This window comes from Aspergillus melleus (assembly GCF_016097325.1).
Source record: "Aspergillus melleus strain CBS 546.65 chromosome Unknown contig3, whole genome shotgun sequence".
NCBI lineage: Eukaryota > Fungi > Ascomycota > Eurotiomycetes > Eurotiales > Aspergillaceae > Aspergillus > Aspergillus melleus.
This window is the reverse complement of record NW_025763372.1, coordinates 2,674,095-2,692,654: the sequence shown is the minus strand read 5'-3', so window position 1 is coordinate 2,692,654 and position 18,560 is coordinate 2,674,095. Positions and strand designations below refer to the sequence as shown.

Below are 18,560 nucleotides of genomic sequence, written 5' to 3'. Positions count from 1 at the left end.
TCTAAACTTAGGCTCTCTAATAAGAAAAAATATACTTATCCAAAAGCAATCCAACAATTCAAAAATGCTAGTACTAGATCAATCAGCATTATTTAGACTGAGTGGGCCAAGCCGGCTGAGATAACATCATAATCTCAACGCGCGCTAATTTCCGCTCAAATTCCTTCTCTCCGCGTCCAACGTGCTAATCTCAACCAAAACTTCCATTCAAACACTGCTTAGTGCCGACTTGGACGCGCAATCATATCAGGTCGTCTTACTTCTACGCTACATTGGAGATTGAAGCTCTGTTCTCGGTGCAAACTACAGCAACATGCCCTCGATCCCTCTCCATCCTCGCGCGTCTTCCGCGGCCGATTCCCCTTCCTCCCCCACCAACCCCCTCCCCCAGCTGCTTCAGACGCCCTCTGGACTCGCAATCCTTGAACTACAGGGCACAATAAACGTGCCGTCTCAAGACGGTCAAGAAGATGTGTCTGATCCGGCTGGAACAGACAGCGATCCCAGCGACCCGAATATCCCCGCGTTCGAAACCCCGGTCGGAAAGCTCATGTTCCCGGATTACTCGCCCCAAACTACGAGCCCGGATGACACTATGTGGATGAAACGCGTCTATCTATACGTTGGCAGATATCAGCGGATGACAGGGGAAGTGAAGAAATTGCCTCAACCGCTTGCTGTGGTTCAGAAGCGACCGAATACGGACAGCGACGAGTTGGAGATCGTTGAGATTGTGAAGTTTAAACTGCTTTTCAAGAACCGACCTGAGCCTGTCAATGACAATTGATTCGCTTGGGGAGTTGACGGTCTTTGGGGAAATACCGAGATCCGGATCGATTACGAGTACTGGAGGAAGGATGGCCCTTTGGTCGTCTCTCTTCTCAAGTTTCGATCAGACATATGCAAGGAAGGAACGATCAACTGCTCTTGGCAATTGGAGAATAAAAGGCACCGTCTTTTATGGTCCTTCTTCAATGGTTAAATATGCACTTTGATTACCAGGCTAGGCTTGGTTCCCCTGTCATACGGCTACCGGGAACTGGCGTCTCTAGCTTGTCATGACGAAAGCATAACTTTATAGAACAAGCTGGGGGCCTGCTAAGCTTTGGTATAATTTCATAAACCCCAGTGCGGTCCTTTCAGGTAATTGCCTAATATGGGTCTAGCTACCTGGCTATTTGGGTACTTAATGGCCCTGAGACCACATCTCCAGTCGCAAATCCTTTTGGCATTTCTCAACAGAGCCGTCCATCATGGTGGTTACTCCTGCCTTCGATAAGAGTCTTTTCCTCTCCAGTCTGGGTCCAGAATATGTGGGTTTCGACCATATCGCCTGGTATGTTGGGAATGCCAAACAGGCAGCATCCTTTTACGTTACCCGGATGGGGTTTAAACACATCGCATATCGTGGCCCTGAAACTGGTTCGCGTGTCATAGTATCATACGTGGTCTCCAATGGCGAAGCGGTCTTTGTTCTCACCTCTCCGAATTGCGCCCCAGGTCTTGAATGGGACGACCATGTCTCCGAGGAGGACGCTGATCTGCTCGCCGAGATCCATGATCACTTGACTAAACATGGGGACGGGGTTAAGGACGTTGCCTTTAGGATCAATGGAGATATCAAGGAGGTCTGGAAGAAAGCTGTCGGTCACGGCGCAACCTCGACTTCGCCTCCTACCATATTGCACAAGAATGGACACGGCTCGATTACCTTGGCGACGATAGGAACTTACGCGGACACGGCGCACTCTCTAGTCAATCGGGAGGGATATACCGGTCCGTTCCTGCCGGGATATGACAAGGTCACCGAGGAGGATCCCATAAACAACCTCCTGCCCCAAATCGACGTTATCGATATTGATCATTGTGTGGGCAACCAGCCGTGGAATGGAGTCGACCCTGTTGTTAAATAGTATGATGGAATCACCGTCATGTACATGGGCAACCTGCTGACTACTCGGGAGTTACGAAGAATGCCTTGATTTTCACCGATACTGGACGGTAGATGACAAGAGCATGTGTGGGGACTATTCTGCCTTGCGGTCGATTGTCGTCTCGTCTCCTAACGGAGCAGTCAAAATGCCGATGAATGAGCCGGCCCATGGCGAGAAAAAGTCACAGATCGAAGAGTAAGAGTTTCCAAGATGACACGCGAAGGTACATGTAAGCTGATAAGCAAGATAGGTTCGTCGACTACTACAACAGCGCCGGGGTGCAGCACATCGCCTTGCGAACCCACGATCTCGTCACAACCGTCGCTCACCTCCGGCAACGGGGTGTGTCCTTCCTCCGCATACCGAGTGAATATTATGCCAGCCTCCGCAAGAAGTTATCCGCGGCGGACTTGCAGCTCGAAGAGGACATCGACATGCTGGAGAAGCTTCAAGTGCTAGTAGACTTCGATGAGAAAGGCTACCTACTTCAGATCTTCTCCAAACACGTCCTCGATCGGCCGACGGTGTTTATCGAAATTATCCAACGGAACAACTTCGACGGGTTCGGCGCTGGGAATTTCAAGAGCTTGTTTGAGGCATTTGAGAGCGAGCAGGCGCAACGGGGGAATCTATAGAGTGCAGACTAAATAATAGAACCTAAATCCATCTTTATCTGAACACGCCTCATCGCATCTCTCCACATAGTATAAGTCCGTAACCGACCTGCAAAAGAAATACCCGAATGTCGCGGAATTCCGCCGTCCTTGTTCCGTCATCGCCTAAAATGGACAGCCGAGGCCAACCGTTCCGATCCATGGACAAGTCCCAAAGGAATCGACGGAGTTGTTCACTGTCTGCTAGGACTTGCTTTCTCCCTTTCGGAGTTGTTAAAATTATAATTCCTTTGTATTATTCCGTCTCCTCTTTTCTACCCCGCAGTGCCTGAAATGTCATATATAAGCTGATCTCACGGGACGGACTTTTGTGATTCGGAGATTCACCGTGTACATACTACCTACTTCTTGCCTCACATCCTTCCCTATAACTAATTCTGTACTATCACTATCTACCAACTCAATACTCAAACATCCCAGCGTCGCGTCTACCATTTCCCTACCAAAAGAAGCCCAGAAGCGAAAGGAAAAATGGCCCCGATCGAACGCATCACCCTCTTCAAAATCCCCAACGAAGAAGACCGCCTCCGCGTCCTCGAGCAATACAAGGTTCTCGCAAAGACCGCCGTCAAGGTATGCACATATGCACTTATCTATCCTACCTACATGACGACTCTAACATTTCAACCCCCACCCTCCAGGACGGAAAACCCTACATCACCAACGTCGCAGTCGGCCAATCGTTCCCGGACCCTCGGAACAAGGGCTTCAATGTGTCGGTGAAGACGACGTTCGCGTCGCTGGAGGACATGCAGTATTATGATAGCGAGTGCGAGGCGCATAAAGCGTTAAAGGCGGTTGCGGGGCCGGTCAAGGAGGATATTTTGTCGACGTACTTTGAGAGTGTGATTTGATTGTTTTCTTATCTCTCTCTCTCCTTTTGAGGGGGAGAGGGAGTTGGTTATGATGTATGAATTAGATAGATGGGAAATGCACGGAAGGTTATATATTTTTATATCATATCCTGAATAAGATCTATTTCATGATATACACTGCATACATGGGAAATGCATCGGTGCTAATTAGGACAACAAAAAAACGAATAGAAGGGGGCACAATAGACACAGGTGGGTTATGCACCAATATATGGCGTGACGAATGTTTCATACGATACCGGATCATAAAGATCGCGAGCCTGGAGCTCGCACAATGTCCAAGGGAGAGAGGGATGAGATGATGATACAATGACAGCTTTATCCTCGCCCGGAGTTGCTGTAAACGGAACAGATGCCCAGACCTGTTAAATGTACACGAAATCAAAGTCGCAAGAGAGATTGATGGACCGGCGAGAGCAGGGCTGTTTCCGGATATCACGGGCCAACAAATATACAAACCAAAAAGACTTCCTCGCGGTTAGCCAAGAGCCTTGCGGAGATCATTCCATTTCTGTTTCAGGTTCTCATGGTTCTCGTGGATCTGAGAATGTTCAGTCAGTTGAAATGCGATCGTAAACCTCGCGCAATGATGCTTACCTCCGCCCATTTCATCTTCGCTTCCACCAGCTCCCGTTCCATCTCGGCCATCTGCTCCATCAGAGAACGGTTCTCATTCTGCACTTCCACATTGCGCTTCATAATCCGATCCATCTCGGTCTGGAGCTTCTCCTCCACCTCCTGGGGCTGTTTATCTACCACGATCTTGAGCTCGGTCACTTGCATCTTCATCGCGTCGTTCAGATCGGTCAGCTCCTCGTTTTCGACCTTGAGATGAACGAGCTCCGACGCAAGTTGAACATGTTCCTTGTCCGATGCCTCGGTCTGTTCTTCCAGGAGCCGGATCCGGGCACTTTGGACGGATGCCGTGTGTCGGAGGTTGTCGATTTCAGCATCGCGCTCTTTCTCGATTCGCTCTTTTTCCTCCCACTCGGCGGTGTAGGCGCTGATCAGCCCCGGCTCGAGCGTCACAGCGCAGGCATCCTGCACCAGGATATCTGCCCGGTAGATCTCTTTGTCGGCGGATCCGGAGCTGCCGAAGAATCCGGATTCAAGAATCGAAGATGCGGAAGGCTGTTTGTCGATATAGGTATCGAACAGGCGCTCCTTAAGGAAAACCGTCAATGGCGTCATATCTTTCATTTCCAGCAAAGCTTCCGCGTTTCTGCGCATGATAGCGAGCGCGAATTTCAGGATCGTGCTCTCCAGACCCTCTTCAAAAATGAGATCGTAGATGCGAAGGACCAACTGCAAGGGGAACCGGTAGGCGAAAAGAGTGAGGAACCACTGCGTAGCGTACAGCTGTGGATTGACCCCTCGCCGGCGAAGGTGACAGCAGAGTGCAGGTTCCATGTCCTCAAGGAAGCGTTCGAAGAGATACAGGCTGCGGTGGAGTCCAGGCATATCCTGAACAAACAGCTCACGCAGCCCGTATTGGTTCATTAACTTCACCAGAAGAGCGAACGCCTCGACTTCATCCAGATTGAATAGTAATGGCATCGCAATGAAGTTCATGCCTTGGGCGTATCCGACGGCCTCGTCGTACAGGGCATATGCCTTGCACAGGCCAAATAGACCTTCCTGGTTCCCTTGCGACACAAAGTAACGCGAATAACTAGTCCGAGCGCCCAAGTCCCGGCGGATAGTTTTCTCCAGCTTCTGCAGCGCCGCAGCATCGTCCTTTGCTTTCTTCTTCCGGGCCGTCTCGCTGGCCGCTTGCTCCTTTGCCAACTTCTCAGGATCCAACTCTTGGGAAGGGCTCGGAGAGGACCCAGCGTTCGAATGAGCGATGGAGGTAGAATTCTCCGATCGGATAGATGATCGCGATGAAGAAGCCGCCGAATCCTTCTCCCCGGTGCCATTAACGGTACCATTGGGAGTCAGCTGCTTTTCCTTGTCCGTACCGCGCGCGACGAGCTCCCTGTACGTCTCCTCAAACTCGACAGGTTTGCTGTCCGCTAGAATCTGCCAGATCACTCCTCGGATTGTTTGCGGAATGCCTCGCTTGATGGCGGCATTCAACTCTTCGGAATTGGTGCCTTTCAACGCCTGCGGGCCGTTATTGACCAGCTGCTGCCAGAGCTCCCAGTCAACAGGTGCCGATGCGTCGGTCGCGGAGGTCGAAAACCCGGACACGGTTCCCGGTGCGAGATTGGGGTTGATCGTGGACGTTCCGTTGGGCGGCGAGGCCGCGGGCGACACGGCAGGGGGCGCGGCCGCCGAACCGTTCTCACCCTCTTCCGGGATACTGGGAGGACTACCGGCGGAATGACTTATGCTCGCACGTCCTGACGTGACACTTGTTTCGTCATTCTCCGCGGCTAGTCCTTCTTCTCGCATTCTGAGCAGCTTGAACTGATCCTTCAAACTGTTGCGCCTCGGTTTCCGGTTTCCGTCCGCGTCCTCGTCGTTCGATCGGCCCGCTGTTTCAGGGTTACTGGAAATCGTCGAGATAGAAGCAGCGGTGTTCCGGCGGCCGGATTGCGGAGGCGGCGATTTGACCTCCCGACTCGACGTTGAGCTCCGTGAAAGCCACGCAAACGGACCGGTGAGTTTCCGCGTGAGAGGCGCAGGCGGTGCAGGAGCTGGAAGTTTATTTTCCGGCGGTGAATTGGCCGGTGGGCCCTGGATCTGCGAGTTCTGAGTAGATACGGAATCCCTAGAAGGAACCGCCGCAGTAGCGTCGTTCTTCGCCTCCGCGCCCAGGACCTCGGGCTTGGGCCACTCCGACTCGTCATCCTTACTCCCGCCAGCCAGATTTACATCGTCCAGAGACGTCGTGGACAGCCGGTGGGCGGTCAGGAGGGGAGATTTCTGCGCTTTCTGTTTACGCGGGGTTTCGGCCTCCGACTGGTTGTCCGGATGGGCCTCCTCTTCACTCTGGTTATTCTCTCCATGAGGTTCTGATGGCAACGCCGGGGCTTCGGTCTGCTGAGGAGTGGACGCGGAGCCACTTGGGGGGCTGTCTGTCAAGGAACGGGTCGAAGAACTCTGGGGAATGGAAACCGTGAGGTTGTTGTGAGTGTCCGGTGCTTCGGGGGCATCGTCGAAGGAGTCCTAAATGGAAACAAAAAGAAAAAAACAATCCAGTCAGACATTGTAATATGAGAACTGAGACAATGGCAGTTTCTCACCCCTTCGTGATCTCCGCTGTTTCGTCTAGAGGAAGACATTTTGTGTTGTGTTCAATCTAGCCCCCAGGGGGAGTTCGGACAAATCGATAGACAAGCGCTTTCAAAGGTTCAGGAGAACAAAACACGAAACAACGAAAATCACACGAGATTTTAAGTCAACGAAGCCAGTTTTTAGAGCAACGGACAGGCCATGGTAAGGAGAAAGGGGGAGGTTGAAGGAAAGCCGTTTGAAGTGGCAGCCAGCCAACGATGGACAAATGGATGGATGAAGAAGGGGGGAAGTTTAGATGGAATGGAGGGAAGACCCAAAGCCACCGGTGGAATGGGCCTACTGAACGAGGGAGAAGGGCGAAAGAATTTCGATTCGCCCCCGAGAAAGGAGCCCCGTGAGATTGTATGCAAGTGAGCGAAGTATTCTTTTTTTATTTATTTTAGGATGTTAAATTTCTTGGGGTCCAAGAAAAAGCGAAAGGAACGTTGAAGGAGGAGAAAGACGGAGGAGGGAAAGCTTGGCGGCTTCTCGACCGTTGCGGTCTTTTGTTTACTGCCGTTTACTACGGAGTATGGGGACATAGCCTGATCGGACTGCCTGTCTTTCGACACGGATCCTGTGGGTTTCTTGGTGTTTCTCTCTATACTTCATATTTTCCCTTCGTTTCTCTAGCCCTTAAAGCGGATTGACATGGATTCCCAGTCCCGATGGCAATCGTTGAACGCCGCTGTGGCCACTTGTTATTCTGAAACATTTCCGAATTCCCCCTTCCCTCAGCCATGCAGCAGATCCCTAGACGACCACGGAGTCTTTATCCCTGTCTGTTAGAAAGGCAATTATTCATAGTTTAACTGTCGTAATCATCGTCGTCGCGAATTTCTATAAGTAGATGGGCGTAGACCCAGCAGCACCGCTATCATTGCCTACATCCTACATGCATCGAGGTAAGGGATGACCCTCATCTGCACAGTGATCGCTCGAAATCTAGCCATCGTCCCTGTCGCAGCGGGTCCAGCTGCTTCAATTCGGAGAGCCAGCCCCGGATTTTCTGCTGGTCATCACTGCTCATGCGGCCTTCCACCTTGGACGCCAACACCGTACAGTCGATCAGCGCCTGGTAGATGTACTTGCAGTCTTCGGCACCGTCCAGCATTTCTTCGATTTCCTCAATCTCACGTCGAATGTACTCCCGCCGCTCGGGATTCGTTAGATTGGGAGCCATCGTCTGCCCTGACAGTGCCGGGTCGAAGGTGCACATGAGATTTTGGTGGTAAAACCACAGCGACTGATCATATGGGTCACAAAGGGCGCGATGGATGAGCTCAAGCTCTACAGAGCCATGTCTCATTAGCCAATGCGCCGGTGCGGATGGCCGAAGGGGCAACCTTACCGTCATTCAGTATCTTTCTTCGTTCCTCGTCGCTGGCCGATTGCTCGTCCAATAGCCGTTGGATGAGCTTCGTCCGATAATGCCATGCAGAGAAATTCGACAGATTTGCGCCGACCATCTTCTTCGCATACTCGAACTCGGTTTGCGTCATGCTGCCCTTGCCGGTCTCTCTGGACGTCAATTGCTCTAGAGTTTGCACGACAAAGTGCCGGTAACCCCAACCATGGAAGTTTCTGCTATCTAAGCTTAACATCTTGCCGGCTAGCGCAAGTTCCTCTTCCCATATTCTGCGGGCGATAGGCAGCGGAAGAAGGCGCTTGGCTTCGTCGAGCAGCCATAGCCGGTAGTTCCAGATCCAATAACACTTAGGAAAGCTGCGTAGAAGCGGGATCAAAAACAGTAAATCCTTTTTGATCCAGGCAGTAATCTGATCAGCTGCAGAAACCTCCGAGTCGCTTGACAGTGCTCGTGAGAACTCATGCCGCAGAACTTGGCGTCGGTAGTTCCACACGGTGTAGTACTCTGGGTTTCTGCCCAGTAATTCGGATATTTTCTCTAGCGTTTCGGGTGTATACTGATGCTCTGCGATCTGGTCCGAATTAGAATCCGGCACAGGGTATACGCTCCTGAAAACAGAAAAGAATCTACCTTTCCGCGAACTAATTGATCAAGTTCTCGATAACTTTCGATTTTCCGGAGTTCTTGTTGGTATGCTTCCTCGGACCGCTCTGCTTTCGCGCTGTGGCGGGGGATTCCATGCTACCGACCCAGCCATCAGTTAAGGGGATGAGCACACTTGAAAGGGGCTGGGGAGAGATTTACACTCATGGCGACTAGATGGAACAGCGATTCTCCAACAGTAAAAGGTTATTGAACGATCAACGGGAGAGGAGCGGAAAGACCGACGGTCGCCTGCGACGAGAAGCCGCTGCCACTTTCCCCATCGGGCACTGTCACGTGCACCCGCTCTATACCGTCCTTCTCGTCTCCCTTCTCTCTTCTCTCTTCTCCCTCCTTCCATCATTCCAGGTGGTTTCGCAATGCTTACAATGCGTCGCACTGATAGACACACACTTATTGCTGGGGCCCAGTAAGGCCTTCCATCTATCTTACCCATCAGCCTGGTTGTCCCATTCCCTTGGCCTCTGGGATACTCCAGAGTTATTTTGAATTTCATTTGTTACTCTACTACGCTCATTGTTTTTATCATACATCCAGGCCTGCAGCTAGTTCAGTGATGATACATTCAGGATGCCGTTCATTACGGACACCAGATTCATCGTCAGCTGGTAGCCTCTCGCCCCCGGAGCTCTTCTCTGGCACCTCCGAAGACGATGAGTCCGAGGCGTCTTTCGAACTCGCTTTCACTCCCCCGCCTCTGACAAGGCATCACGCTCGCTCCAAAGAGGATATCCGTACTAAGTTTCCTTATCTCTTCGATGTGAACATCGAAAAGTCAATTTCGCCGCTCCCAACGAAGAACAATGAAAAGCAGACTGTTGACAAGTCACAACACCCCCCAATATATAGACATCCATCTCTTACTGTACAGTCTCCGACGAGAAAACAGAAACCTAAGAGCAGAAGAAGTGTGGTTGCCAGCACAGCGGCAAGGAGTCAAAATGGACCAGATCCAGTCCCGCCGGACAGGTTTATTCCCGATCGCGAATTTATAAACTCGCCGTCGTCGCCATTTCGCGTGGGCAAAGCTCCCCAGGAACTATCATCTGAAGAGAAATTGTTGCGGCACCGTTTACCCGGGGAGGACCCTTTCATGCCTGCACGGCGCAGAAATCTAATAAGCAGACGGCGTATTGTCTCGGGCCGCGTGAACACTGCCCGTTATGGCCCTCATCTTGTGAACGACCCGGCGATCATGCCCACTGGCAGGCACCAAGAGTCGACAACAACAGTTCCTAGGCAAGTCAGCAATGGGGCCGTGTGGCAGGTGGGTGGCAATTCTGCTGCAGTTGGACAACAGCGCATGGCAGACTTTACCCGTTCTCGGGTTGTTCTTGCAAGCAGATCGAATGCTCCTATGTACAATGCGCGATTTATACCTCATCTTGCATCCTCTGAAGACAAAAGGAAGTTTGAATCGAGAGTGGCACTTGCGTTAGATATTGACCCAACAACGAGACTGCTGAAACAGTGCAAGCCTTTTATCGGGTCCACACGATGTCCGTTTACGTGGGAAAACAATACTTGGACAAAAGCAGGAAGAGAAAATTGTAGGTTCCAGGCATTTACGTTCCAAACACTTATCATTGGCGATACATGATTCCCTTTTTGTCGCTTATATAGCAGCCTTCCTTTCCTGTTCATAATCAGTGAGGATGCGCAAACTGTTCACCGTGTCTGTGGATTTATGGCTTTTGAAATCCAACATTGGTCTCAAAGTGCTAATTTTACTTTATTACAGGGACTATAGGAGCACCAACGGAGGGAAAGGTAAGGGTGCTTCCGACTCGCCCGTTTCGCATCCTAGATGCGCCATTCCTGCGAGATGACTTCTACTGCACCACCCTGGCGTATTCGTCGACCACTGAGGCTCTCGCAGTCGGCTTAAACCATCGCGTCTATCTCTGGTCTGAGGCCTATGGCGTACAGAATCCACCCCTCGAGCCTCAGCACCCTTCAAATTATGTGACTTCCTTGGCGTTCTCCTCTGAAAATGGCGGTAAAGGCATTCTGGCCGTGGGTCGACATTCAGGGACATTATGTCTCTGGAGCGCTTATGACAAGGAAGCGCGGTTCGTGCTTAGCCAACCGGATATGATCACATGCGTAGCATTCAAGCAGACCAAAACACGCCGGCTGTCAGAGCGTTTCCGGAATCTCGAGGTAGATACAGAGGATCTAGCCGTTGGCGATGATGCTGGCAATATCTGGTACTACTCAGTCGAGTGGCCAGACAGTCAAACTCGGGACCACTATCGCTGGCCGGGAACGATGGTCCTGCTTGCTAAAGTCGCCGCTCACACACAGCAGGTCTGTGGCATTACTTGGTCACCGGATGGCAATATTCTGGCAACTGGTGGTAATGACAATGTGTGTCTGATCTTTGAACTCCACGATATCATTCCCGCTCCAGACCTAGGCGCCACGGCAGACATCCCAGGCGCCTTCCCTTCGTCGGCTTCAGATGTCAGCCATCACCTTTTGATCAGGTACCCCCTCGTCTGCCACTTGCCTCCGGTATGGGCCTATTCTCATCAATCCGAGCCGTTGTCCACCTCCCTCCTCGTTCTGGTCGGGTCTGTTGTTAATGGGGGTTGTCGCACAACATTGGTCGGGCCCAATCGACAGAAACATAGGCTGGTTCACTCCGCAGCCGTGAAGGCGATTGCATTCGCACCCTGGCAGTCATCTCTTCTAGCCACCGGCGGCGGTTCAAACGACCGAGCCATCCATTTTTATCACGCACCCTCCGGGGCGTGTCTGGCTACTATTAATGTATTTGCTCAAGTGACGAGTCTTATTTGGAGCCAGACCCGCCGAGAACTTGCCGCGACCTTTGGGTTTGCACAGCCCGAGCATCCGTTCCGAATCGCGGTCTTTGCGTGGCCAAGTTGCGAGCAAATTGCGGCAATTCCCTGGGGGCCATATGGGAGTAGCTGGGATGGACCGGAGAATGGGGCCCATGGCGATTGTGGTCGAGCTCTCTGCGCAGTTAGCTACCCTGGGCGGTCGCCTCCTCGAGAATTCGGGGGGCTTGAACACTCTAGAGATTCTTCATCATCTAAAGGACAAGGCCGCCGACCCCCGCGAAGGGCACGAAATGCCCGGCGTACGCGCATCGATCAACGGGCAGCCGTGCAACCTCGAGCGAAGGAAGGGGGTCTGTGGTGCTCGCGTACAATGGATGAGGGGTGTATAATCGTGGCGTCCAGCGACGAGAGCGTGAAATTCCACGAAGTCTGGAGCAACTCAGCGAAAAGACCAGCAGCGGTATTGGAGCCGGACGGAGGTGGGATTTTCGACGGACTGGAAGGATTGGAGAAGCCAGGCAGCGAAATCATCCGGTAGAAGGCATCATTATCACGACTTGGGAAGACTATGACTGCGTTGTTTATAATCATCGGTATTAATATTCCTACGACTGAACAAAAAATGGTATATTATAATGGTTCAAGGCAAGATGGAATCATGGCAAACTACACCATAAGTATACTCCGTATTCTGCGGTAACGGCTAATTACTGCATCCGGTAGGTATACTAGGTAGCATGAAGAGGAGACGTCGCGGCGGAGTACAGTGGAAGGGTAAGCTCTTCAATTGCTTTTCGATGTATGGCCGTGTGGCGATGATGAGGCTTCTTGATGTGCAGGCTGGTGACGGTCAAGCTGGCGTGGCCGTGGAATCTGGGGGACCTGGCCGCTGTACCTTTCGTTGAGATATCTCTTTTGTATGTGGCTGAATAGCATCATTCCAGGCGAGTAGGGAACACCCACGCAGCAGGCACTGGGTGAGCTATTTCGGGTTTATGACTCCTACTCCTGCTCCTACTACTACTGTGGAATGGTGACAGCTAGCGTATACTAAAACAATATAAGATACCAAAGACAGTGAAGGTGTCAAACCAAACTGGCTGAGGCCATTGACATACATAAAACTGTTCATAGTCTAGCATTGAATACATACTGCTATGATGCTGTTAAAGCCTCCCTATTTGGAGATAGAGGAATAAAAATGTGAAAGACTCTCTGAGGTTCTGCGATGTGAATGACCTGCTTACCTCGTCCTTCACTTCCTCCTTCACTCACCCACGCTGAAAATCTTTCACTACTCTTGTGTTACTCCCTCTCCTTTGTTTCCTTCTTCTTCCTCTTCCTCTTCTTCCTCCTCTTCCTCCTCTCTCCTCCTCTCTCCTCCTCTCTCTCTCCCCAGGTCCAACATATCCAGAACTGACCTCGTTCAAAGCTTCAGGAAAAAAGATCTCAAACTAAAAAAAAGAAAAAAAAAAAGCATACCCCATCTCATCTCTCACATCTCACAGCTACAACCTTCTTCTATTCCCCCTGTTCTTCCAGACTCTCTTCTCTCTACCGATTTTGACCCTTTCTTCTCTACCTCAACTCTCACGTCCCTGTCCCCTCACTCCCCTCAACCCCTCTTTATCTGTCTCAAAACCTTGTCTTATTTGCTGACGTGCAGCTTCTACCCTTAACACGGTGAGTCTCACAGTTTCATCAAAATTTTGGGAGCCCATGCTGACCTGAGAAGACAGCAATGGCAGACTCTACCATGAGACTCAACCCTGAGGCACCGTTGTTCGTCTACCATGATCTCGACGAGCAGAAGGGCTCCTCCCAGCAAAAGTCGCCTACAGGCAGCGGGGTTCTTCAAAATGAGCCCGTTAGTTGAAACATAGAGCTTTAACCAGTGCCAGTACCAATTCTAACCATTCATTCCAGAGCGGCGACGAAGTTGAAGCGCGTCCTGAAGCCAACCCACATCTCGCAAACGGCAATGCGGCCGAAGATCAGGTAAGACAACATTCACACTAATATTCATTGAATTTGTTTTAACTCCTAGTTTAGGACCCCGTGGAAGATTTCTGGACTGCTGACGCCTCCGGTGCTTTCGTGGTGAGATTTGTCTGTAGCACACATCAGTTTTCCAATGGCCACTAACCGACGGTCATGATGAAACAGGATACGAAAGATGCCCCCGAAGTCAGAGAAGACAACAATGACCAGACTCAGGATAACATCATCGCACTGGCCAGAGCGAAGTCACCGGAATGGAACCACTTCCATGGACCTAGAGAGAGGTGGATTCGTTTCAAGATGTCAAACGAGCCCTCCTCCTCCAGCGAACCGAAATTTCTACCAGCGAAAGCGAAGTTCACACATGGTGACACGGCAGTTTGTCTTCGGATTTCTGATCGACCAGTCGCCGGTAAGCTGGCTTTCCAGGCTTTCGTGACTCGTGCAAAGTCTCCTGTAAAGAAAGAGTTACATCCTGAGAACGTTGCTCACTCCGCCCGGCTCGAGTTCGACCTTCATCCCTTTGTTGACCGACGTGTCCAACGTTGTGTCCAAAACTTCTGTTATACTGAACATCTCCCTACCAAGGCAAAGGAAGGTGATGAGACCAACAGCGGAAACGAAGTCGAATATATTGCTCCATGTTACATTGGCATTGAGTTCGAGACTACCGGCGGGGTATCTCAAGGCCTTCTAGATGGGCACGAGTTCAACAGCGAGACCACCGAGCTCTTCGCGTACATGTACAGTCTGACAAGGGCTGCCTCCACCAAGCTCCGTACCGTCAAGTTTCGCGTCGATGTTGACCCTCATGATGTACCAAGACTCACCGGATTTCTCGAAGCACTGGGCGATGTATCCAACTCACTTCCTACGTCAGCAGCTTGGTACCCTTATCGCGCACACGGTGGAGAACTCCGGATCCTTTTTGGGCAGCAGAAACCTCGTCTTATTGTCCACCAAGCCTGGGGCTCGGAGATGGTGAAGTTCCGTTCGCAAGCGCACTTCTACGATATCGATACTTATTTGGTCAAAATGGCCTATGGCGCTGTACACGAATGGAGACGGCCTTATGAGATGATCAAAAGAATTCAACTGATTCCAGCTTTGATCAAGTTGAAAAATATCGGTGGATCGATTGTCGCTATTGCCATGCTGGAGAGATCTGCCTTCAAGGAAGATCTCCTCCCACCTGAGTTGAAGGGAATGGACGTGATTCTGCCCCAGTTCACCGAGGTCCAAGTGATTGTCCGTGTGCATAAAGGCTCGGGCTCAGGACCAGGTACTGAATGGACCGCTAGTGGATTCACGGTGCCTGAATACATAGAGAATGAAGCCCCTGATGCCATTCAAATCGTCCTCTACGGCGCACGTCTTGGAGAACTCTTGAACACCGACGAGGACAATGCCAGCGTCCAACTGCCTGGGTCTCTCAAGTTTGGAATCAACAAAGCACCGATCAAAAGGTCGATAAATGCTCTCGCGAAGCTCAAAGCCAACGAGAATGGAGTTGCGAGATGGTTCCCGCTTTTACTCAATCATGAGCCCAATGCTTTGCCCGGCGTTGACCTTCTCCGCGACACCGATCCGGAAGTCGTCGAGTCAGCGCTGCGGCATCTCCTTAAGCTAAAGCAGTGGAATTCCGAGCAAATCAACGCGTTTCGCTCTCTCCGTAAGACAAAGGCGGGCTGCTCCCTCCTAGAGGGGTTTCCGGGATGTGGCAAGACCACAGTCCTGGCTGCAATCGCAATCTTCTTCTATCTGTGTGGATTCAATATACTCCTCGTTGGACCCAGCAACGCAGCCGTGGATGCCTTGACTAGAGGGTTTAAAGAGCTGAGACCTGATCTTGACTATGTTCGTGTGCGTCGTGGCGAAGTTGAGAAACGTTCCAGAGCAACGGCAAACCCCAGGGAAGCTGATGATGGCAATGAGAGACAAGCAGAGATTGAAAGGCATACTGCTCTTATCGGCCTGCTCACGACTCTAAAGGAGATTCGTTCCCGACGGGTGCAGGGAGATTTGGAGCAGAGCGTTTTGTCTTGGGTTCTGCACAAATGTGACAGCGCTCTCGCTTCCGGAGAGGAACTCATCCTGAATGTCGCCAAGGATGCCCCGAAACAGCAGACAGCAACCCTCGATGGCGCCAAACCTGACTCGCCGGTCGACTTGCAAAACGCCTATCGCGTGGTTCATGAGTACGTCAGCCAGCCGAAGGTCCCCCGGCCCAAGGACGCGTCCGAAGACGATCTTGAGCATTGGTACAAGAGAGAAACTGCATTCAAGAAATCGTACGATGCGGTTTCAGAACTGATAACCCAAGAGGCTCGTGTGGTTGCTTGCACGAACAATCTAGCGGGCACCGACCTTGTCAGACGAAACTTCAGTGCCAACGGGAGAAAAATCATCATTATCGCAGATGAGGATGGCCAAGCCACTGAGCCCGACGCCATTATCCCTCTAGTGTCTCTCGATAACGCAGACAAAGTTGTTGGAATGTTTAGGGGAGAAGATAAGCATCAGCTCCCACCTTTGGTTACAACAGCAGCTGAATATCCTGGATACAATGAGTTCGGTGCTCAAATCGGAAGATCATTATTCGATAGACTCCGCTGTGCGGGATTTCCAGTGGTCATTGTATCACAACAACACCGCATGCATCCTCGTCTTTCCAAGTTCCCTTCTGACTTCACATACGAGGGCAGGATGACAAATGATCCATCCGTAAAATCAATTACACTGAGTCCAATATTTTCCCAGAATCTTCTCGAATGGCTCAAGTCCAAAGCCAACGATGTCAAATTCAGAAATGGGTTGGAGCTTGTCGGGCTTGACGTGGGCGATGGCGAGGTTGAGATCAACCAAACCACATTCTCCAGATCGAACAAGCGGAATATTGAAGAGGTCATGAACTTGATTGAACACCTGATCTCCAACAACGCCCTCAACGGGATGTCCTGTTGTATTCTACCTACGTATGCCGATCAAAAGAAAGCATATGTAGAGGGGATGATCGCTCTGTCTAAGAAGCTTGGAGTCGCCTGGGAGGATATGGTTTCCGTTTCTACGGTCGACTCAATGCAGGGAAACCAAGCCGATATTGTCATCGTCGACTGGGTCATCACTTCTGGGGAGTCGAGGAACTTGGGCTTCGGCTCCGATAATCGCCGCGCCAATGTTGCGTTAACCCGCGCGCGAGCCTGCCTCATCGTTGTCGCGAATGGGCAAATTATCAACAACGATAGACTCGACGGCGATGAGACCAAGGAAAAGGTGCCCCCAGAGATACTTGTCCATTGGAAGCACTTGTTGGACAATGATCTCATTGTCCCGTGCCCTCGTGCTCTGCCCGACAATGTCGACGACACCGAGCAGTCCCCCTGGAGTCGTCGATAATGATCTTGATTGGTAGACAAGAATTACTTCATGATGACCAGGAGACATCACAAAAAGGGGGGTGGGGAATAAAAATAAAAAAAAGTTTAAAAAGCCCCAAGACATGTATTTAATATCATGGGCCCCACATATCCAGGCCTATATCAAGTTCAGTGCTATTTAGTTCCCAATTTCTCTTTCCGAATTAGCAGATGATCTGGCATATGTAAACTAACCCGCTCGGGAAGCGCTTGGTACTCTTATCCAGGCGGGTTCAATTTAGACGAGAATCTAGAATTAATATGGAATCAGCGAAGGCATACACAAAAAAACATTCCAGGACATAAAAAGAGAAGGACTTCCGATGCTGTATAACTAACCTAAGTAAATAGCTATTAGATTATAACTCTACGAGGCTACACCCGGGCTTTATATAAATCTGTCTACTCATTTGGTGTACGCGCCGAGTGTAGAACAAGGCACCAATATCTATAACTAGAGAAATTGCCCTAAGGCACTTACACGCAGCGCGGAAAGACCACGCTTTCGTTTTTAAAGACTACGAACCATAGTGACAATTACTCCGTAGTTCCGCGCTATCCAGACGATCGTCACCGCATGGAGCGATGGAACATGGATCACCAATAATAGTTGCAGCCAGGCAATTCTCCGATTCCAATGAATCCCGCTAGTCAGCTTGCAGATCTGTCTTTGCTTCTTCAGCATGTGGGTGGTGATCTCCAGGTCTCACTCGAGATCTCGCTTTTAGACATGAGGATATTTTCTCTCCCTTCATTCCCTCCACGGCCATCATCTATTCCATACATCCATAGGTACATACATACTATCTTCCACAGTAGAAGACAACACAACACCCCATCAATAATAATATAAGATAATTCCAACAGTTACACAATGGTCTCCCTCCGCAACCTCCTGACCGCCGTCATCGCCCTCACAGGCACCATCACCGCAGCTGCAGCATCCATCAACTCCACGCTCAACATCACCGTCATCGGCGCCCACAACAACCAGTCCACTCTGGAATGCTGGGCCCTGACCCCTGGCTTCGCGCACTCCACGCAACCCGGCACCGAACAGAACATGTTGCAGGCGATGGGTCCTGCGGCAGGGAACGTCTCGTATATGGTTATTCAGCCGAGGACTGATAATGGGCAGCATAACGCGCCGAGTGCTCAGTACGTATTATCACTATCCATCTACTTACCTACTTACGGGACACGACACCATCCATCTTATCCCCAAACATTCAAGACCGCAGAAGCTAGCGCTAACTTACAAAGATGGGTAATCTTCCTCTCCGGCCTCGCACACATCGCGCTCCCCCATTCCCACGAGGAAGCGTATATCCGGGGCGGAAAGTACGGCGCGATCCTGGCGCTCGATACGCCGGATCGGAGCGATGGGCATTTGACGGATTATCCGTCGGACGAGGAGACGGTGGTTGTGGAGGTGCCGTTGGCTAAGATCCCGGGACATCGGGTCTTGCATGGGGGTGGGTGTAGGAGGGAGGAGATGGGGTGGTGAGTTGGGGATTTTATTGGGGTATTTGGAATTTGTTTGTTTGTTCTGTTCGAGTGAGTGAGTGGGTGGGTGGGTGAAAGATGGTTAATTGA

General features: G+C 51.0%; 9 protein-coding genes across 10 annotated transcripts; 7 read left to right on the top strand and 2 right to left on the bottom strand.

Moving 5' to 3' along the window:
- Window positions 1-313: 313 nt before the first annotated feature.
- LDX57_005983 (Ctf8 family protein) lies at window positions 314-787 on the top strand (the record flags this gene model as incomplete). Its single annotated transcript, XM_046087671.1, has 1 exon — window positions 314-787. The coding sequence occupies one exon, from the start codon at window positions 314-316 to the stop codon at window positions 785-787; it is 474 nt and encodes a 157-aa protein (XP_045943639.1).
- A 466-nt stretch (window positions 788-1,253) lies between these two features.
- LDX57_005982 (VOC family protein) lies at window positions 1,254-1,913 on the top strand (the record flags this gene model as incomplete). Its single annotated transcript, XM_046087670.1, has 1 exon — window positions 1,254-1,913. The coding sequence occupies one exon, from the start codon at window positions 1,254-1,256 to the stop codon at window positions 1,911-1,913; it is 660 nt and encodes a 219-aa protein (XP_045943638.1).
- A 166-nt stretch (window positions 1,914-2,079) lies between these two features.
- On the top strand, window positions 2,080-2,569 carry LDX57_005981 (uncharacterized protein; the record flags this gene model as incomplete). Its single annotated transcript, XM_046087669.1, has 2 exons — window positions 2,080-2,129; window positions 2,185-2,569. The coding sequence occupies 2 exons, from the start codon at window positions 2,080-2,082 to the stop codon at window positions 2,567-2,569; spliced, it is 435 nt and encodes a 144-aa protein (XP_045943637.1).
- Window positions 2,570-3,079: 510 nt separating this feature from the next.
- LDX57_005980 (Dabb family protein) lies at window positions 3,080-3,462 on the top strand (the record flags this gene model as incomplete). The annotated part of the gene is made up of 2 exons (XM_046087668.1): window positions 3,080-3,181; window positions 3,250-3,462. The coding sequence occupies 2 exons, from the start codon at window positions 3,080-3,082 to the stop codon at window positions 3,460-3,462; spliced, it is 315 nt and encodes a 104-aa protein (XP_045943636.1).
- A 499-nt stretch (window positions 3,463-3,961) lies between these two features.
- Window positions 3,962-6,713, bottom strand: LDX57_005979 (putative GTPase activating protein (Gyp5); the record flags this gene model as incomplete). The annotated part of the gene is made up of 3 exons (XM_046087667.1): window positions 3,962-4,024; window positions 4,081-6,597; window positions 6,675-6,713. 3 exons carry the CDS (start codon window positions 6,711-6,713, stop codon window positions 3,962-3,964), a joined length of 2,619 nt encoding a protein of 872 aa, XP_045943635.1.
- Window positions 6,714-7,257: 544 nt separating this feature from the next.
- Window positions 7,258-8,950, bottom strand: BET4. Of its 2 annotated transcripts, XM_046087665.1 has the most exons (4): window positions 8,879-8,950; window positions 8,705-8,815; window positions 8,057-8,645; window positions 7,258-7,995 (listed from the first exon to the last, which is right to left on the bottom strand). In XM_046087665.1, the coding sequence occupies exons 1-4, from the start codon at window positions 8,882-8,884 to the stop codon at window positions 7,625-7,627; spliced, it is 1,077 nt and encodes a 358-aa protein (XP_045943633.1). In that variant the 5' UTR covers window positions 8,885-8,950; the 3' UTR covers window positions 7,258-7,624. The 2 variants fall into 2 exon arrangements, with proteins under 2 accessions (XP_045943633.1, XP_045943634.1); XM_046087666.1 differs by having other exon boundaries at window positions 7,258-8,645.
- A 1,474-nt stretch (window positions 8,951-10,424) lies between these two features.
- LDX57_005977 (WD40 repeat domain-containing protein) lies at window positions 10,425-12,085 on the top strand (the record flags this gene model as incomplete). Its single annotated transcript, XM_046087664.1, has 2 exons — window positions 10,425-10,455; window positions 10,479-12,085. 2 exons carry the CDS (start codon window positions 10,425-10,427, stop codon window positions 12,083-12,085), a joined length of 1,638 nt encoding a protein of 545 aa, XP_045943632.1.
- A 1,203-nt stretch (window positions 12,086-13,288) lies between these two features.
- On the top strand, window positions 13,289-16,944 carry LDX57_005976 (uncharacterized protein; the record flags this gene model as incomplete). The annotated part of the gene is made up of 4 exons (XM_046087663.1): window positions 13,289-13,414; window positions 13,474-13,545; window positions 13,600-13,647; window positions 13,714-16,944. The coding sequence occupies 4 exons, from the start codon at window positions 13,289-13,291 to the stop codon at window positions 16,942-16,944; spliced, it is 3,477 nt and encodes a 1,158-aa protein (XP_045943631.1).
- An 894-nt stretch (window positions 16,945-17,838) lies between these two features.
- On the top strand, window positions 17,839-18,471 carry LDX57_005975 (uncharacterized protein; the record flags this gene model as incomplete). Its single annotated transcript, XM_046087662.1, has 2 exons — window positions 17,839-18,122; window positions 18,228-18,471. 2 exons carry the CDS (start codon window positions 17,839-17,841, stop codon window positions 18,469-18,471), a joined length of 528 nt encoding a protein of 175 aa, XP_045943630.1.
- Window positions 18,472-18,560: the final 89 nt, after the last annotated feature.